A 19,623-nucleotide genomic window follows, 5' to 3' on the forward strand; every position below is an offset into this window, starting at 1 on the left:
CATAAGCAGGACTCCAAAGGCAAAAACCTTAAGGAGACTGCTGACAGACTTAGCGAGATAACAAAACTATAGTATGTAAAGGACATCATAAACAAAATGAAAAGGGAAAACTACAACAGATAGAAAACTATATCTGCAGCTTAATTAACATACTGTGCCATGACATACTAACAAATCAGTGAGATGAAGACAAATATTCCAGAAAAATAGGCAAAGACTAAAAAACACACAATTTACAAAAGAAATAAGAATAGCTAATATACTGAAGGAGAAAAAATGGTCAGATGACTAGCAACCAATTTTACAAATCCTATCAAAATAATGATGTTTTTGTTTGAGTTTTGCTTGTTCCCAACAGTGATAACTGGCCAATAATGAATTTATCCTAAAGAAATGAAATCAAGACTGTGTAAAATTACTTAGCTATAAAGATTAAGAATTCTTTACATTAATCAAAAACTGGGAACAAATTTAAATGTGTAACACAAGTGGGCTGTTCAATAAATTATGGTACACATATTCAGTGGTGTGCTATGTTTATGTTGCTACTAAATATAATACTGCAAAAGACTAATTAACGAGAAAGTAAAATGTACAAAGATACATGTATAATATAAACATACACCATAATATTAACAACTGTCTCTATAGAGGAATTACAGTATTGTATTGTTATTTTTGTGATATTTTCTAAATTTTGTGACGAATTACAAAAGGGGACAAAAAAAGATTTGGAGGTTTCTCCAAACGTGAGCTCTTTTTAAATCTCTCTCCTTACCACACAACCTTCAGCCTGTTTGCAGGAGCACGTTGGACTAACAAGTACTTCTAACTGTTTTCTTATTTTCTCATCATCTTCTAACACCTGTGTGAATTTCTTCATGAAATCCTGAGCCTTACCAGGATCTGGCAAATTTCCTTAAATTAAATTAAAATTCAATTAAAATACAATTTTAGAAATTTCTCGAAATAATAAATGAGATCAACATTTTTCATTCTTTTTATTACTTTGATGAATAATCTTAACTTACAAATTCATTTAATTTAATGTGATAAAAATCGTAGAACACCTTCAATAATAAATTTTCACAAATAAAAATCTGTTTCCTAGAAACATAAAATAAGACCATTGTGAAGGACCATCTATGCAGAGAAAGACCAAACTGGCTATATCTAAATAACTCCTTATAATACTTAAAGGCATTACATGTCTACCTGAGTAATACCATTTTATTACTATCCCTTGAGCTTGTTGTATACCTTGTTCTTTTGCAATTCAGAGCAAGAGATGAAGATCAATCAGTTTTACCTAGAAGAAACCATTTTCCTGTACTGCACTGTTTACTGTTCAATCATCCAGAGATAATGCACACACACACGCATGCTACTTGGCATCAACACATGCTGAGCAACACGTTCCAGGTGTTACTGCTGGGTAGGCCATTATCGCATGAGAAAGGATGAGTTCTTGTAGAATCACAGATGAGTTTTATACTACTCTCTTAATACATCATGTATCAAAACACTTATGAAAGCTAATAAAATATTCATCCTAGAATCTTTTTTTTCTGGCTACTCACAACTGTGAGGGAGAACAAGACTAGGTAGGATCCTTTTAATAACAGAAATTATAATACAAAACTATGGACTCTAATAAAAGTAGTAGAAATGTGTTGAATCTTCAAATATGAATACAGTAAATGCAGTCTTCAAGTTCATATACAACTCTGAAATTCCATTTTAAGTCTTGGCTAGATGACTGAATATAGTAAGAACAAATTTTCCTCCTAACTACTTGACTGTATGACATTTCCATATTTCTAGAATAGAAAAATTCTACTGTACTGTTTGTCAACAGTTTTGGAAAATGTCACTTTACAGCCCCTCCATAACATATAGGCATCATATTAAAGGCTACAATAAAGCATACCATTTAAGAAACAAAACAAAAAGAAAGTGAAATGGGGATAGAGGGAGGAGGAGGGAGAGAGAGGAGGGAAGGACAGAGATAGAGGGAGCGAGGGAGGCAGGGAAAAGCAACAACAGAAAGCCCCTTTAATTCAGGATTCTACAAACATACTAGACCATGGAACCCTTTTTTCTGATGATACTATTAACACCTGCAGCATACTGGCATTCCTCACAACAGAATTTGGGAAATACTGTACTTGTTGGAAGAAAATGGATAGGGGGTTAAAAAAAGAAAGAATATAGGAGACGATCTCCTTTAGGGGACAGTGTCTGCAGCCAAACAACTAGGGAAAGTTGTTAAAAAGCAATAGCACAAAATCACTTGCTTTAAGTTATCCAAAGGGACTGAAAACTAATTTATGTTTAACTGCTCAGGACTAAAAGATATTTTGGTCTTTTTGGGAAATTTCTACTCATGCTAAAACTTCTATCACTTAGTCTAATACCCAATGAATTAGGTTACTGTTCTCTTTGGTGTCTTAGCATTACTTCCACACACATCTTGGAATATTTGTTAACATCTCAAAAATCCGTCTAAGAACTCTTCATTACTACCACATGGAAGCTCAGTAGAAGCATTCCTCCAGGTGTTCCTGATTTTCCCTCCATCCATATGCTATACACAGTGATCTCTGAGGTGAAAGGAAAAGCAAATGACCTACAAAAACCGCTACTTTTTCCTACCCCTGCCCTGAACAAAGGTGATGTGCTACACAATCCTTTAGTATTTACTGTTAAAGGCAATTAAATAACATTTTATTTAAAATCACCGAAAGCAAAAAAGCAAATTAACTTTTTTTTTCAAAGAAGCTCTTTTGTAGTTATTAGGTATATCTTTCATTGTAAATTTCGGTTCAGGATGAAATTAGCTTCAGATAGATTCACATTAGACCAAGCAATACCAAAGCACAGATGCAGTTTTTAACAGCAAGGTTATGCAGTAATTTGAATGTATTCTTAAAAATAAATTTATGTAATAAAACCCAGCTTTTGCTCATATCAACACACAAAATAATCCTGTGTAGTATGCAAAATAAATGAAAATCAGAAAAAAAAGGAAAGATGAGCGTGTTGGGGGAAAAAAAATCAATCAAAAAACTTTAATATTTTCCTTTATTATCATAGCCTAAAATGGAACTCCAAGAAACACTTTCTATTATCCGAAAGAAATGTTTCAAATAAACCTTAAATTTTACATATAATATTTGAAATAACTTACTTGTAATAACCATCACTTTTGAAAATATGGCCTTGACACTGGCATCTGTCTGTAAATCACACAAAAAAATGCAAAATTAAAATCTCCTGTACCAAATGTACCACACTAAAACAAGATGTAAATAATAGGGGAAATGGGGAGAGGGTAGGGGTATATGTAAACTCTGTACTTTATGCTCATTTTTCTGTAAACCCAAAGCTACTCTTTTAAAAAAGTCTTTTAATTTTAAACAATTAGTAAACAGCAAAAAAAAAAAAATTTCCTAACAATAATCTTCATTGTATTCTTCAGAAAGTTAAGTAAACATAACCCACTCATGCTCTTGGCCCACACCCTGACCACCACTATATGCTCCTTCTTTAGCCATGTCTAAACTCCAGATGAACCGAATGAAAGAAGTGAAGTCATACTCCACTGTCGTCGCCTCTTCCCTTGTCCTGTTTTGTCAGCCTCCAAAACAAAAACAGATGACTGCTACATCAACCTTTTGGGACACAGAGACATTTTGTTTTTCTTAAGTACTCAAAGAACAGGACAACTACGTTTAAAAAAGGAAAATAATCTGGAAATGTTGTTTTTCACATTTTTAGCCTATCTCAAACAAAAAGTTGACAATTAAGTATATAATTCTGATTGAACTGAGGTATTCCTAAAATTGTTAAGCCTGAGGATTATAAGGCATAGTCATGAAGCCACTGGGAAGACACTGGATGAAGACAATGAAGATGCCACTGACAGGTACAAAAGTTTTCCAAGAGTGCTAGTTATTTGTTGCATCAGGGAAGTATTTCAGTGAATGAATCTGTTCATCACATCGTGCTGCATGTAATACACTCTGTAAAGTCACATGTATAAAAAATGTTTCTAAGAATACTAGTTATTCATTCCATCAGGTTAGTGTTATTAAAAAAAAAAGTCACTGAGCAACTTTGCATAAAATACTGAGCTTGAAAAACACTGGGGTGAAAGCAACAAATCAAAAAATAAATAAACAAACAAACCGTCCCTATTGAGAAGGAGCTTTCTAAAAGGAAGGAGAGGGCCTCTCTGGTGGCGCAGTGGTTGAGAGTCCGCCTGCCAGTGCAGGGGACACGGGTTCATGCCCCGGTCCGGGAAGATCCCACATGCCGCGGGGCGGCTGGGCCCGTGAGCCATGGCCGCTGAGCCTGCACGTCCAGAGCCTGTGCTCCGCAACGGGAGAGGCCACAACAGTGAGAGGCCCGCGTACAGCAAAAAAAAAATAATAATAAATAAAAGGAAGGAGAGACAAAGAATAATAGAATAGTGTACAAGAGCTAATTCCCAAATATTTGGAACTTAATAGATCTGACTAGAAACATAAGATTTCTATTGTTGTTCAATTTTGGGGGAAAGAGGTGGTGCTGGCCTTACTAAAAGTTGATCCACATGAAAAAGAAACATCACCAACAAAGTACAATACTGCAAACTACAGAGTCACTTTGAGTGACACTGAGCAAATCAATTTAGTTACATGACGTAGAAGGGCTACATTACTAAGAAAGAATAAAAACTATCTTAATCAGAAGGAATAATGAGGAAGCCAATGAAACATGTACTGATTATTATATCTAAGAGTCTTCCTGGTAACATAGGCAGAATTATAAACAGCCAAAAGTTAAACACAGCTTTGTATTTTTTTTTCTAACTTTATAATATCTACTACAATTCTCAGTATAAAGTGAACATTAAGTAATGAGACTATTAATTCTCCTTTCACTAGAATTCCACTTTAGAGTACTGTCCTCCTCCATTCTGTTCCTTCTTCATCCCCACCACACATGAATGGGAATTCCCTCTTTGATTTGGATAACTTGTTAATTATTTTAAGATTATTAAAGGAAAATACCACGAAGTGGAAGGGAATAAAACACTGTAATTGAATTGAGATTGTATTTTATTTCATGTAGACTGAACAGGAATGTCATGAGACCCTCCCAAGTTTTTATGAACAGGCAAAGGGAAGAAGCCCCCACTAAATAAAATTTAAAGGGACAGTGAGAGTCAAAAGCAAAGTTATTTTTGGTTACCGTCTCATACATCACACTGTTCAACATATGATCTACACACTTATGCTATTCGGCTGCTAATGAATTCAATAATGCCTAAAATCAGGAATAATTTTATACACATGCAAATAAGAACATCTCACATTCTCACAACTTTACCTAGAGGAAGTAAATTAACAAGTCTCTAGGTGGCAAAAAAGGGTACTTTATCCAGAGCTTATTACCTGAAACACACCAACACTGCATTATAACACTGACTAACACACGTTTATTTGGCTGAAACACACTAACTTAACTGGGATTTTCCAATTTTCCTCCTTCGCACAGAAAGTACTGAAATAGCAGAATCTCTAAAATTAGTTTTAAGTCATTGACTATAAGGAAAAACTTTTTCTAGCAGGTTCAATATACTCAGGAATCAGAGAAGGTTAAATTATGTTCAATGAACCATAAACAAAGAGGTCATTGTTAGCCTATAAAACAAAAATACTACTCAGTTGTAAGCTTCAATCAGGCAAACAAGTGGTATGAAATGCCTTATTACTAGTGATCTAGAGGTTAAGAAAAAAGTGAGGTCACTATAAACCACTCAAACAACTACTGTTAGTTCACTGATTTTTAGGGCAAGCGGCAAGATTTACACCTAGGAAAACTGGAAATTTTCTCCCCTTAGATGAAACAACTCCATTCTGTTGACCTCTGTCCTATGAACATGAGGTGTATGTTGTAGGGGAAGGGGGGACGGTCCACTGTGCTTGGAAAGGAAACAAAAAATAACACTACACTGTTTTCCCTGGACGCAATGCAAAATGACCAGGCACACTGATCTTTAGATGAATTGTACTTTTTATAGGCCTACATACAACATTCTCAAACATCAACTGGATGAATAACCACCATTAAATTATAATTATGAAGACCAGGTAATACATTAAAATTACCATATTAACTGTAAAAATATCATGATACTAAACTATAATTACATGATATTAAAACTTTCTATAACCACAAGACTATATAAAGATGATGGGAGCATTTTAGTGTAGCAACATTAAGTGTAATTTTACTCTGTTTTCTATGCTTTCAATAATGCTGAGTTATTGTTTTGGTTTTATTTTTTTAATTTTAAAGCTACCAAAAAAGGCTTCATTCTGTGTACACAGAAGCACATTCCCCTTCTTGTTGGGTATCACCTTTTGCAGATACAGTAAATTTAAATTTTTCTAAGCAATAAGTTTCTTAAAAATTTCAGTGTTCTAAGTTAGAGATCATAGGTTCCAGAGTCAGAAGTGTTCCACACAGAAATAGTTGTTCAACACATAGCAAAAATGGTGATAACTTACTTTGGGTTGCTTAATTAAGTCAAGCAAATCCTTTACTTGATGTCGGAGCAGATTTTGACATTTCCACATTTCATTCAGTGCTCTGAAAAACACATACATAAATTTAAATAACAAAACAGGATAAACATCCTTCCAGAATATCCCAACCATGTTAATTTTTTCTAAAAGTTCAAATTACAAATGGAGATGACAGAGAAGGGTAAAATTTACAGGACTAAGCAACTGATGATACATGAAGAGAAACAGAGAAGTCAAATATAAGAGATAATAACATTTGAGGAGATGGCTATATCAAAAGAAAGGGATTAGTGGTAGTTGTTTTTTCTTTTGTATAAAAATAGTGAAAATCTATCATTAACTGGAACATATTTGTAGGCAAGGGCAGAGCAATGAACTGCAGAGATTTCAAGCTTAAGAAATAAAGCAATATTTAATGGAGTAAGGTCTTGTATTCAATAGCAGGCTGGATGAAAAGGAATAAAAGATACAAACGGAAAAGACTGAGCCCTGAGAGAATGGAGATACTTTTTCCTGAAACAAAAATATTATAATTTTACATAATATATATTATGTACTTTTATTTATAAGTAATATTTATAAATTACATTATATGTATATAAGTGAACATTCATTTTATATGGCAAAAATTTTGATATTACCGTAACACTTTTATTGTTCTCAGGCAGAAATTTAAATCTAAAAAAAATTATATAGGTACTCAAGAAAATATACATAAATCATAGACAGCAGTTAATGTTATTTAAATATTAAGTTATAGAATATCAGAACCACTCATTTAAAATTTTAAAAAGGAAATTTTCCAAAACCAAATAATACTTCTCATTGTTTTCAATTATCTATATTTCTATTAACCTCCATTATCACACATATGAAGCACTGCCATAAGAGTAATTTAATATAGAAGCATATAAAACCATATAAAAACACACTTTTTCTTTCTTTCTTTTTGCATTACACGGGCCTCTCACTGCCGTGGCCCCTCCCGCTGCGGAGCACAGGCTCTGGACGCGCAGGCTCAGCGGTCATGGCTCACGGGCCCAGCCGCTCTGCGGCACGCGGGATCCTCCCAGATCGGGGCACGAACCCGCGTCCCCCGCATCGGCAGGCGGACTCTCAACCACTGCGCCACCAGGGAAGGCCCCCCCCAAAAAAACACTTTTTCTTTTGATAGACAAGGCAATTGTTTAATATTTTCACCCTTCTCAGCAGTATGTTTTTAAAATACCTTTGCATTTTTTAAAGGAGGCAAATTATCTTAAATTTGGACAATTCCTTTATAGTAGTCCCTTCAACATGGTACTGGCAAAACAACAGTACTGGGGCATTTTCATCTTAAAATAGCTAAACTTTACTGTCTTCAAGTTACTAAAGTTCCATAGAGTTTAACTGGCACACTTTAAGAATGTAAACATTAAAACAAAAATGACCATTATCCAGAGGACTGTAAATAATTTTCAAAGAAACAGAGTAGTCATCTGTGAAATTACTTGTGAACTCCAAAGTCAATGAATTCTCTCCTTACCTATACATTTTATCACTACTTAAAACTTCTGAAGGCCTTGGATTTTGAAACTTGCTTTCACTTAAAGCAGAAAAATAAAGCAGAAATTATCTTATTTATTAACTTAAAGATGAAATCTTAAGCAATTCTAAAGCTTATTATAAACTATTATGGCTACAGCTTAAATCAAAAAGTGACCATCACTGACTAAGAATTTGTATTATAACATTCAGGGGGAGCATCCTCTTGAGCATTTCAATTAGATTATATTAAGCAGCAAAGACAATCTGTCCTTGTGCTTTGCCTTTCTAAACAGTACTTAAGGAAAAAAAGCTGTACTAGTAGAAGCAGTATTACTACAATAGGAAGACAAATATCCATTTATTTAATATTAGCCTGAATTCCAGCTCTGTCACTAAATAAACGTGAAAAATCTGGTTAGAGCCTGGATACTCTTACATTTGTTAAGTGACATTTTAAGTAGACAACTAGTTCCCTCACTATGGCTTTTCCGTGTTTGCACCAACATACCACAAGTTTGCGTCAGTTCAAAGAAAAAGACAACTACCATTGGGCTGCAGTCAGAAACCTGTCCAAATGTTGAAGAGAACCTCTCCTCCAACCTTCCGCTCCCAATTGGCAAATTACCATCAGACTCCACAGTTCAAAACTGTCTAGATGAGAGCCTGATCAATGAAAGAGAAGATCACAACCATGATCACACCTGATACTACCACTTACTCTTGTCACTGACAGTTGTTCTGGGGAACTTGGGGGAGGTGGAAATACACACCATGATCAGACAGTACCCAAGCTTGCCTCTATTCTCCCTTCCAGTAATCAGTATACTTATAGTTAACCTAGGGACTTACCCAAAAGTGGGTACACATCAAAAAGTCTAAAATATAGGAAGTATTTGGTCTTCCCCCAAAGAACACAGATACAGAATAAAACATATGCCTCTTTCAGTAAATGAGAAAAATCCTTACCAAACAAGTTCTTAGCAGGAACCCACCTGCCAAGCAGCTATTTTAAAATATTTTTCAAACTAATTGGAGGTCACAAAAATTCAAATGACTTTCTGGGCTAGAATGGTAATGTAAATGAATGAAGTAGGACAGGTGTTATAATACAGAGTATTATATACAGAGGACTGTGGTGAAATTAGAAACATTAAGTAAAACATCAATATTATTAGTATTCAGGACAATGAAAAAAATGAGAAAAAATTTGATACCCAAAAGACTGGCAAAAAATAAGATGCCTGATAATGTTTTGGAGTAAGAGTATAAATTAGTATAATCATATTGGGAAATAATTTGACTAGTTTATAATGCTGAAAACGTGCATTCTCAGCAATTCCACTCATAGCTGTATACCAGTGATCCTAAACCCTGGTTGCCCATTACAATCTCCAGAAATGCTTTCCTAAAAACCCCAATGCCCACACTACACTGCAGACAAATTAAATGACAATCTCTGAGGATGAGATACATGTGTCAGTATTTTTAAACCTCTCCATGTGATTCCAATATGCAGCCAAATTTGAGAACCATTCATAACCATACATTAGAGAAACCCTTGCATGTGTATACTAAATTGAAAAATGTTCACAGTAGTACTATTTGTATTATTAAAAAAATGGAAACACACAAATGTCCATTCTTTCCACTGACTCAGATTTGCAATGCCAAGATGATGGAATACAACTGTGGTTTAATGACAAAGTAATTCAGTACCACAGTGAAAATGAATGACCCACAAGCTATATATATAGAGTAGATGAAGCTTAGGAACATAATAGAGTGGCATGAAAAAACAAGTCACAGAAGACTATCTATACCCACAATTATTCCGTTTTCATAAAGTTCAAAAACAAGCAAAAATTAAAAGTATATTATTAAGGGATACATACATACACACGATAAAACTTTTTTAAAAGGAAATGAGAAACACAAAATTAAGGCTAGTGGTTTCCTCTGGGAGGAAGGTAGGAGGATGAAAGAGAGGAGTGTTCACAAGTTGGGTGGTAGATTCATATAGTTTTATTTTATTACTATGCTTCAAAACTCATGATTTGTGTGCATTAAATACTTCACGATAATAAGTGTAAAGACTTTTGGAGAAAATAATCACAGATAAATGTAAAGTTAAAGTGTAAGTAATAAAATGTTAAGAAGCATTAGGTGTATAGTTGGTCACTTAATTCCAAGAAGTTGATTAAAATAAAAAATAATTTTAAAACCATTCTAAGTATTTTAACTTAAAAGAGATAAATACTCATTCACCCACCAACCATTTCTGTAGAATCAATTGATCCACAGGTTGGAAATTACTTTCAACTTTTCCATGACATTATTTTCCAGTATATCTCCTATGTCACCATTTTTACTTTTTAATTCAATCTTGTCATTTAAGTGATGAATGATATCTGATAAAAATATTTAGTTTTGAAACTGCTATTTATGTTTTGTGTATTCTATTTTCAATTATTTTTTATTTTCTTTTCCACTTCTGGTATTAAAGTTTTCATTAATTTTTTGCTCCTATGGGTTTAGAAGTTATACATTCGAATTCTATTTTTTTAGGGGTGACTCAAAGTTTTAATATGCACACTTGATTCATGGTCTAATTAATCAACATGTCTGTCCTCACTCTTATATGACAAAAGAACATTAGAACACTTTACCTGCCATCTTAACATGTTGTTATCTGATAGGGTCCACCCAGGCATGGGGCGGGATATCCCAGGGACTCTCAAGAGAGTTCACATATCACTGCAGTGGTGTACACTGGCACAATATCAGCCTAGATGATAACCTACTTTTTAATCCAGACCCCAACCCCTTGTAAAGAAAACTTTATCCTATTCCTTCCTTCTGGATTCAATTTCCTTTTTTATTCTTTAGTAATTTTTTCAAGTAGGATTTATGAGTGGTGAACTCTCATTTTTTGCTTGCAAGTGTCTTTAATTCATTTTTACTCCTGAATGACAGTTGAACTGAGTCAAGGCGTCCAGAGTGGGTGTGATTTAAATAGGTTGTTTCAAATGGGATATATACATATCCTATCTCATCGATTCTAAGAGGCCATCAACTAAACCATGAAGAAAAGGATGCATTCCAATTCCACAGATGCTAGCATATGAAAATTTTATGTTTTACAATTAATTATAGAGGTAACATATTTTACTATATGCAGTGGAAAAAGAATGAGCTTTGGAACCAGGAAGAACTGAGTTCAAATTCTGGCTTTGGGGCTTCCCTGGTGGCGCAGTGGTTGAGAGTCCGCCTGCCGATGCAGGGGACACAGGTTCGTGCCCCGGTCTGGGAAGATCCCACATGCCACGGAGCAGCTGGGCCCGTGAGCCATGGCCACTGAGCCTGCGTGTCCGGAGCCTGTGCTACACGACGGGAGAGGCCACAACAGTGAGAGGCCCACGTACCGCGAAAAAAAAAAAATTCTGGCTTTGTCTCTTATTACTTGTGTAATTCTGTGCAAGTTCATTGATCTCTGTAGGATTCAGCTCATCATGTGTAAAACAGAAAAAAAAATCATTTATACTGGGAGTTGCCAAGCTTTTTCTATAAAAGGCCAGAAAGTAAATATTATAAGCTTTGTGGGTCATAAGGTCCCTGTTGAAACTACTCAACTCTGCCAATTATAGCAGAAAAGCAGCCACAGTTAACACATATTCCTGTGCCTGAAGTACAGTGGGTATCAAGAAATGTACATTTCTCCCCCTACAACCCTTTTTCTCAACATTCCTATGAAAGATATAAATAGCATATATAATAATTTCTATGTGGGAAGTGCAGTTAAAAGTCCCATTAAGCTGCGGGAAGAATGAAAATTATATACAGCTCCTTAGACTTCTAATTTCTGAATATTTAATCCCCATTAGCTGGGGATTAAGTTACACATTCACTGGAATACTGATGATCTAAACTTTCTGAAACCTAGAGCATATCCATCTCTAGGCCTCAATTTCCTAAGCCTCAGTACGATTCAATTAGCAATGCCCCTCCCATGTCCAAAATGCCAATTCCCTACAAAGCCATACAAAAGCAGCTTTTGAATGAAGCATGGTCATAAAAATGTATTTGTGCTTACCTTTATATCAAACTATAACACTATGTTGAGGCTATACAGCACAAAAATATGTATCCTACTACCCTACACTATAATTCAAATCAGTATCAGGTGAAAATAAGAAAGTACTAATTTCACAATATGGACCTTTCTAATGCCTTAAGGAATACAAACAAAAACAAAAGGTACATCAGCATTGCTTGAGACAACAATATGAAAATCTGGAGAGAGAAAAACTAAATCCTAAAAGATTCCATGTCAATCAGCTCTGTTTTTTAATTAGTTACAAAAATCCTTGTTAATCTCATGTTAATAGCAGTACTTTCTGAAAAAATATCCTATCCAAGTATTTTATTGTGTCTGACCATTTAAACAATGTTTGCATTACATAAATTGTTGACATTTAAAAATACAGTTGTTTTCTTTTCCATAAAATCCAACATACTGCAAAAGATGGAAAGAACAGAGTTTAACATTTGAAACATACTTCACAGCATTTAAATCCAGTGTGGCATACAAATAATATAAGCATTTCATCCGTTCTGTAGTTTCCAAATTGTGGGGGACCATGTATTGAGCAAAGATCCGTTCAACAAGCAATCTACGAAAAAACATAAAGTACTGTATTAATTTCTTTAAATGTAGGTATTAAATATAGGTAAATATAGGTAAATTAAATGTAGGTAAATTTCCAAAACACATAAAGAACACATATAAAAGAGCTTCTTCTTTCTGAGTAGAGATGAGATTTCCAAATCAAAGATTTCTTTCTATAAGAAGAAGAGCCAAAGAAAAAATTTTAGCTGGATGTACTGTAAACATCCTATACCTAACTAAGATTAACTACTTCTGCATGACCTTGGGCAAGTTATATACCAGGGACTCAATTTCATTGGCTAAATAATAAAGGGTTAAAAAACTACACCAGAACCTTCCAAGTGACAAATTCTAAACATCTATAAGTTAACCATAAAGAAATGTTTAAGATTCTTGACTTTTTGTAGTGATCATCATGAAAAGAGACCTAGATAAAAGTAAAAAAAGAAAAAAAGAAAAGGAAAAAAAGAAAAATTAAACGGTGGGGGGTGGGCTATGAAACCATAACGCACATCTCTGTGCACTGATGCCACACACTCAAAAAGCTTAAAAATGTCAATTTTCTAAAAATAATAACTATAACGTCTCTTAGATAATATCAACCTAAGATACTCAGTTTCTACTTCCCATACCTCTTAAAACTGTAAGATGTCCTACTGGTTCTTAATTTTCTCATTCTCACCTGTTAATAAGCAAGATCATTTGGACCCCACTAAAAATTCATCAAATCAATGCAGACTGCAAGCAGAATTTACAGCTCTACTAACTACTAAATCGCTAGGTTCCATACAAGATCTAACCTTACACACTGGAATAGAAAAATACAAAGATTATATTCAGGTAATGTGTTTTTATATAAATTTATAGACTATTTTTTTAGCCTTGAGTAGGAATTGTTTTTATTTAAAATGTCTAAATCCAAAGGGTGTATATTTATTTTAATTTTATTTGAAAAAATGAATGTGTATCCTTGTAACACAATTACCTATGAAACAAAATTTAAATCATAATTACATACACTCCTACTTGCAAATATTACTCTGTTAAAACATAGTATACGAAAATGACCATAAAAGACGTATCCATCCCTAAAGTTATATGTACATTACTACTTCATTTATGGCTTTGGTGGGAAAGCAACTAGTCACTCACTACCTTTAATTTGCAGTAAAAACTGAGGAGGGAGTTTAAAGTTATAAAGAAAATAGTTAGCCTAAAACAACAGTTCAACAACAGTTATATAATACCAACAGCACCAAACATTTTACGTGTGGTGTCTTTAACTTACCTATCATCAATACTATTTTGGTAATATATATGTAGCAATTTGTCTTTGATCCATGAAATCTGTTTTGCAGCATCTTTCCCAGCTGCTGATTGTAAAGCGTATTTCTTATAGATCTGGGCAAGTCCCATCATGGCTTCTTTGCGCACTCTCCACTTAAAAAAAAAAAAAGAAAATTTTTCTCGTAATTTAAAAATGCCTCCGTTATATTAATTCAGTAAAATCTAGTTTCCCAGTTTTTAAATTTACTTTACACAATTTATTTTCATCATACCTCAGTTCCTGGATGTCAATCTGTAACGACTGTATGAAAAAACACAACTATCATTTTAATATATCTACTATGTCAAGCACAGACATCTATTAACATGTATAAAGAAGTTTAATGCTTTGATATTTTATACCCATTACCAATCCCTAGAAAACAAAACTCAATCACAATCTACATAATGTCACTTAGAATGAGTGAGGGAAAGCATGCTACCAAATTGTAAAAGGCAAAGACAGTTAAATGGATAAACTGTGAGCTATTCCTTATAGATTGTTTTCCAAATTATGGTCTATATTAAGCATACCTGTATTAAAGGTATACATGACAATGGCTTTATCAGATGCTGAATGCAAAGACACATCAGTGGTTCATTTTGTATATCTGGCAAAGACGTTCAGGTATAAATGTATTCAAATGTATTTTCTAAAATAAATACATATCTGTTATAGTATACCTACCATTAATTATCTTGGTATGAGTTTAATCTTAAATTTTACATAAACACAGCACTATAATCAGTAGGATGTAAGTAATATTTAGAACTTCATGAATCTGCGAAGATTATTAATTTTTCCTTTGCAGTCTGTCACTCACAGCAACATTTTTCTCTTGGTTTCTCTTTCAATTAATTACAGTAAATAATAGTTCTTATTTCATCCATCCACTGCATACATATTGAAATAAAAGACTTCAAAAGCTTTACTCATAAAATAAGAATTCAATATGTTTGTAAAAATTTTATCTCCAATTCCCTATCTTATCTCTAATTCCCGAAAGTGCTACTTTAGGGAAAATTTAAAGATATAGAGCATATTCTAATACTGACAGTAACATAAATATATTTAATTATTTTTTGGTACTCAATTAATATTTATATGAATGAACCAAGCAGTCATATGATGAACACAACATGATGATCAAAACCATACATGAATTATGATCCCAATAATACACAAATACTTAGCTTAAATTCTAAGTGTAACTATGAGAAAGTTTACTTGAACAATTAGAAGGCTGTTATCCTACCATGATGCAAACCTCCTTCTCCTTCTTTATAGCTTTTGGCCTTTTCATTGTTTAATACCCTACTGAAATATTCAATAACAACAAGTCTAAATTTATCAACTAAAATAAGTTGCTCTGAATACCTATAGATTCAGAGGGAAAACCATGCAATTCCTGTCCATGTATTCTTCATCCACAACCCACATGATCAAAGAGAGAATTAAATGATGGAGATAGCACAATCGACCATACAAGTGACTTTCAAAATGTTATGAAGTTTTTACCTAGTTAGAGCTATTCATATCTACCAAGAGGCCTCCCACTTTCTTTGCTTATTAACCCCTAAATACACCAAAGGTTTTCATCCTTCACCAAAATTACTCTTAAGTCTAAGTCTGTAAAATCCATGCCATCAAGGAAAGGCAATGGGGAGGAGGGGAGAATAAATATTCACTGAAACACTTACTGAGTGCCTAATACATTCCAGGCAACATGGAATACAAATGTAAGACACAGGGCCCTCTTCAGAAGCCACTAACTAAAGAGTGGAGCTGTTCAGTGCTCTAGAAGGAAGGTTTGGGGTCATAGGAGATAGGCTCGAAGCATGCTGCTCTGCTGGGGTTAGCTTTGCCATGTTGAAAACATTTTTGGGACTTCCCTGGTGATGCAGTGGTTAAGAATCCGCCTACCAATGCAGGGGACACAGGTTCGATCCCTGGTCCAGGAAGATCCCACATGCAACTGAGCAACTGAGCCCACGTGCCACAACTACTGAAGCCCAAGCTCCTAGAGCCCGTGCTCCACAACAAGAGAAGCCGCTGCAATGAGAAGCCTGCACACCACAACAAAGAGTAGCCCCCATTCACCACAACCAGAGAAAGCCTGCATGTAGCAACAAAGACCCAACACAGCCATTAATTAATTAATTAACTAAAAGAAAAAAGAAAACATCTTGTATTTTCTATTCCATAGAAATTATAATACAATCAGCTAGAGGACTATGAACTGATACCCATATGAAAGGAAAAAGAGAAAAGAGAAGTTGTGTTCAGAGGTCTTTTCAAAAGTCACTTACTAAAATTAGTGTACAGGTTAACTACCTGATTACTCTACCATTTAGAGCTGGCCCATTCTGAGGATGAGAACAAATAATCCTAATAAAGAAAAACTAATAAAATTTAATGTAACAAAAAGTAAAATCTTCTCATAAACATTATTTTAGATATTAAAATGCCTCCCCCTAAAAAAGGGCTAATTACATTTAAATCTCAATATTTTCAAATGAAATACTATTAAACTTCAAGTATTCAAAATGCAAACCTACTAATAATTATTAACCCTACTTACCCGTTTGTCTAATGTTCTCTCTCTGACAAAATTAAGTAAGTGATCATTGACCAGAAGAATATCTTTTTTAGCAGCTGTAACTATAGACACAATAACATCATGTCTAATAGCTTCCTCAGGGTCATGTGACCTCACTTTAAGATACTCTGAAAGATAAAATTTTATTTGATTAAAATGAAACTTTGACAACTAAAATGTTTTAAAAGATTGCATAAGACCTTTGAAAGTAAACCACAACAAAAACAAAACCTAAGGAGAAGGTTCAATATTTCAAAAACATTAGGAGTAGGTAAGAGAGAAAGGGAGAAAGAGAAGGAACAAGGAAAGGTCAGTCCTTCAGGCAGAATACAGTAGTTTACATGCAACTGAGTAGTAAATCCCCTTCCCATTTGTGGGACAGGGTAGTTAACTAAGGAGTTCCTAAACTCATTAATTCAACAAACCATATAAATGAACCAAGAAGTATATCAATGTTAAATATTTCACTTTTGTTTTTTAAATGGTTAAAATATTCAAGTCAAGTGGTTCTAATCAGAAAAGGCTAGAGAATTCAAGTTTCTATCCCTTAACTAGGTAAACCCTTAGTGAGGTTATTGAAAGAGTAAAATTAAGGTAATGGCAGCCAAGAAATAGGATTACAGGAAAGACTGTAAGGCAATTCTGTTTAACTGAACTAAAAGGAAGGCCAAAGGGAAGACAGAAGAAATGAAACATTTAACAATTATGAGTGACTAGAGGAGAATCTTAAAGTCAAAAACATTGAAGTTCAGATCTGGCACTGAGAAAGCTGAAAGAAAAAATTAACAATCTTCAGTAATGATATATTAGGTTTAAAGAAGAGGTACCACAAGTGAACATAAATTATTATTCAGCTTTTTAATTATATGACGAATAAGATAAAATTTCGTTGTTTGGATCTGGAGTAACATACATAGCCATGTCTATAAACAACAAACAGAGCTTATGATTGTGAATGGATTTACTTCTCAATAAATTAACAGTTAACAATATAATGCAAAAGCTCATAAAATCAATGCCTAGGTCCTAAGCCCCTCCACCTTGAGCATTCTCTACTAATAGGAACTATTTCAAAAAGTGTTTAAGACAATATGTCGCTAAAAAACTTCTGAAGAAATGGAAATATTATTTTATGTATCACAGAAAACAAGGTTATTTTTAGTATTGATTTCAAATGCCCCATGCTAAATATATCTCAAATTCATTTACCCATCAAGATAAAGACAGGAGTTTTATCTTTCACTGTACTTCTCAAATGAAATATGTATTATTATTTCAGGTGTCACTAAAAAATGGAAAAACCAATGACACACCATCAATTTTCAGATACATCCTCATTTCACTAAAACAAATCATTCATATTAAACAGGTATACACAAGAGCTATTAACTTATAGATATTAACTGTGCAGAGGAAGAGAAAGCAGGACAAAGAAGAAATTCTCAACAGTTAGCATGATGCAGCATCTAACAATACTCTTCCCAATATGGCTACGTCCCTCAGAACTTGGCTGAAGGCACAGGATGAGGCTCACAAATACACTATGGAGAAAAGAAGATAAATGTATGTTTTTAACATATTTATTTCAGCTCACTCCTGAAACCCTAAGAAAATGTCTTTTAAAAGGGACAAGTAACAAGAGAAGAGATCACAGCAGAAGAGATTTCTCACCAAAATTTTGGCAGATGGATGACTGGTAAATGCCCAGGGACAAAGGAGAAGGATGAAACCTAAAAGGGAAAGAAAAGCCATAGACAAGCTCATTTCCAGGGTAGAAGAACCCTGAAATTCAAGGCACCAAGCAATGAGAAAGGCAGAGATGAAGACAGCAGCTGAAAACATGGAGTGGAGTGGTTGAAAATCTGCATTAATAGTTAGACCCCTAGATTTTTCAAATCTGTCTTTTAGCCAACTCTAAAAATTAAAATGTGCCAGGAGGCTAGAGACTAGGAAATACATAACATAACAAGATAAATGTTTCATAAAAAATGAAACTGTACACTATCCTTTGATAAAGCAAAACATTCAAAACAATGATAAGGACTAAAAAGGTTATTGGTGAAATTATTCACATCTAAAGTATATTTCAGACAGCTATAAAAAAACAAAATATCTATTATTTAGCCAAGAGTAAACAATGCATTGAAGTTCTGACTATGGAAAAAATACTTTAAAAAGATACAGACTATGCACAGAACTACTACAAATCAACAAGAAAAAAAAAAAAACAACGAACAAGCCAATTAAAAAAGGATGGGTTTAAACAGGTACTTCATAAAAGAACACATGTATCAATATGCACATAAAAAGATGGCTAATCTCATTAGTCATCAGGAGAGTGCAAATTAAAATCACAACAAACATCAAGACCTATGAGAACGGCTAAAACCAAAAAGACTGACAATACAAAATGTTGACAAGGATGCTGAACAACTGCACCCTCAAACATTTCTGGTGCAAGTGGGAAATAGTATAACTACTATGAAGAACTTGGTCATTTCTTATAAAGTTAAACATACATTTACCCTATGACCAGCAATTTTACTCCTAAGTAGTTCTAAAGAGAAAGAAAAACATAAATCCACAGAAACACTTACACAAGAATACTCACTGTAATCTTAATCATAATCGCCCCAGACCAAAAACAACCCAGATATCCATCAAAAGAAAAAAAAATGGATATAAGCAAATTATGGTGTATTCATACAATGAAATACTACTCTATAATAAAAAATAAAGTAATAATACTTGGTGTCCCAAAGACACAAGCAATTAAAACTAAACTCCTGGTAGGATACTCTTTTCTGGGGAATCTGAATAGCCAAAGAGAAAGTATCTAAACTAAAGGTTTTCCAACAAACAACCCACCCTGATCACCCTACAGTGAAGTTCAGAGTCAACAATCCCATCCATACGCTCAGGGCTT

General features: G+C 34.0%; 1 protein-coding gene across 4 annotated transcripts in view; it reads right to left on the minus strand.

Annotated features, from left to right (window-relative positions):
• The window catches only part of PDS5B (PDS5 cohesin associated factor B), a gene marked incomplete at both ends in the record, with an annotated part of 121,700 nt that overhangs the window by 75,824 nt on the left and 26,253 nt on the right, over nucleotides 1–19,623 (minus strand). For all 4 annotated transcript variants that reach the window (XM_079721590.1, XM_079721591.1, XM_079721589.1 and 1 more), the window contains 6 exons: nucleotides 779–918; nucleotides 3,191–3,239; nucleotides 6,561–6,642; nucleotides 12,662–12,775; nucleotides 14,060–14,211; nucleotides 16,680–16,825. In XM_079721590.1, the coding sequence (XP_079577716.1) occupies nucleotides 779–918; nucleotides 3,191–3,239; nucleotides 6,561–6,642; nucleotides 12,662–12,775; nucleotides 14,060–14,211; nucleotides 16,680–16,825 (683 nt within the window). The remainder of the gene's footprint in view (nucleotides 1–778; nucleotides 919–3,190; nucleotides 3,240–6,560; nucleotides 6,643–12,661; nucleotides 12,776–14,059; nucleotides 14,212–16,679; nucleotides 16,826–19,623) is intronic.

Source organism: Hyperoodon ampullatus (assembly GCF_949752795.1).
Source record: "Hyperoodon ampullatus genome assembly, chromosome: 16".
NCBI lineage: Eukaryota > Metazoa > Chordata > Mammalia > Artiodactyla > Ziphiidae > Hyperoodon > Hyperoodon ampullatus.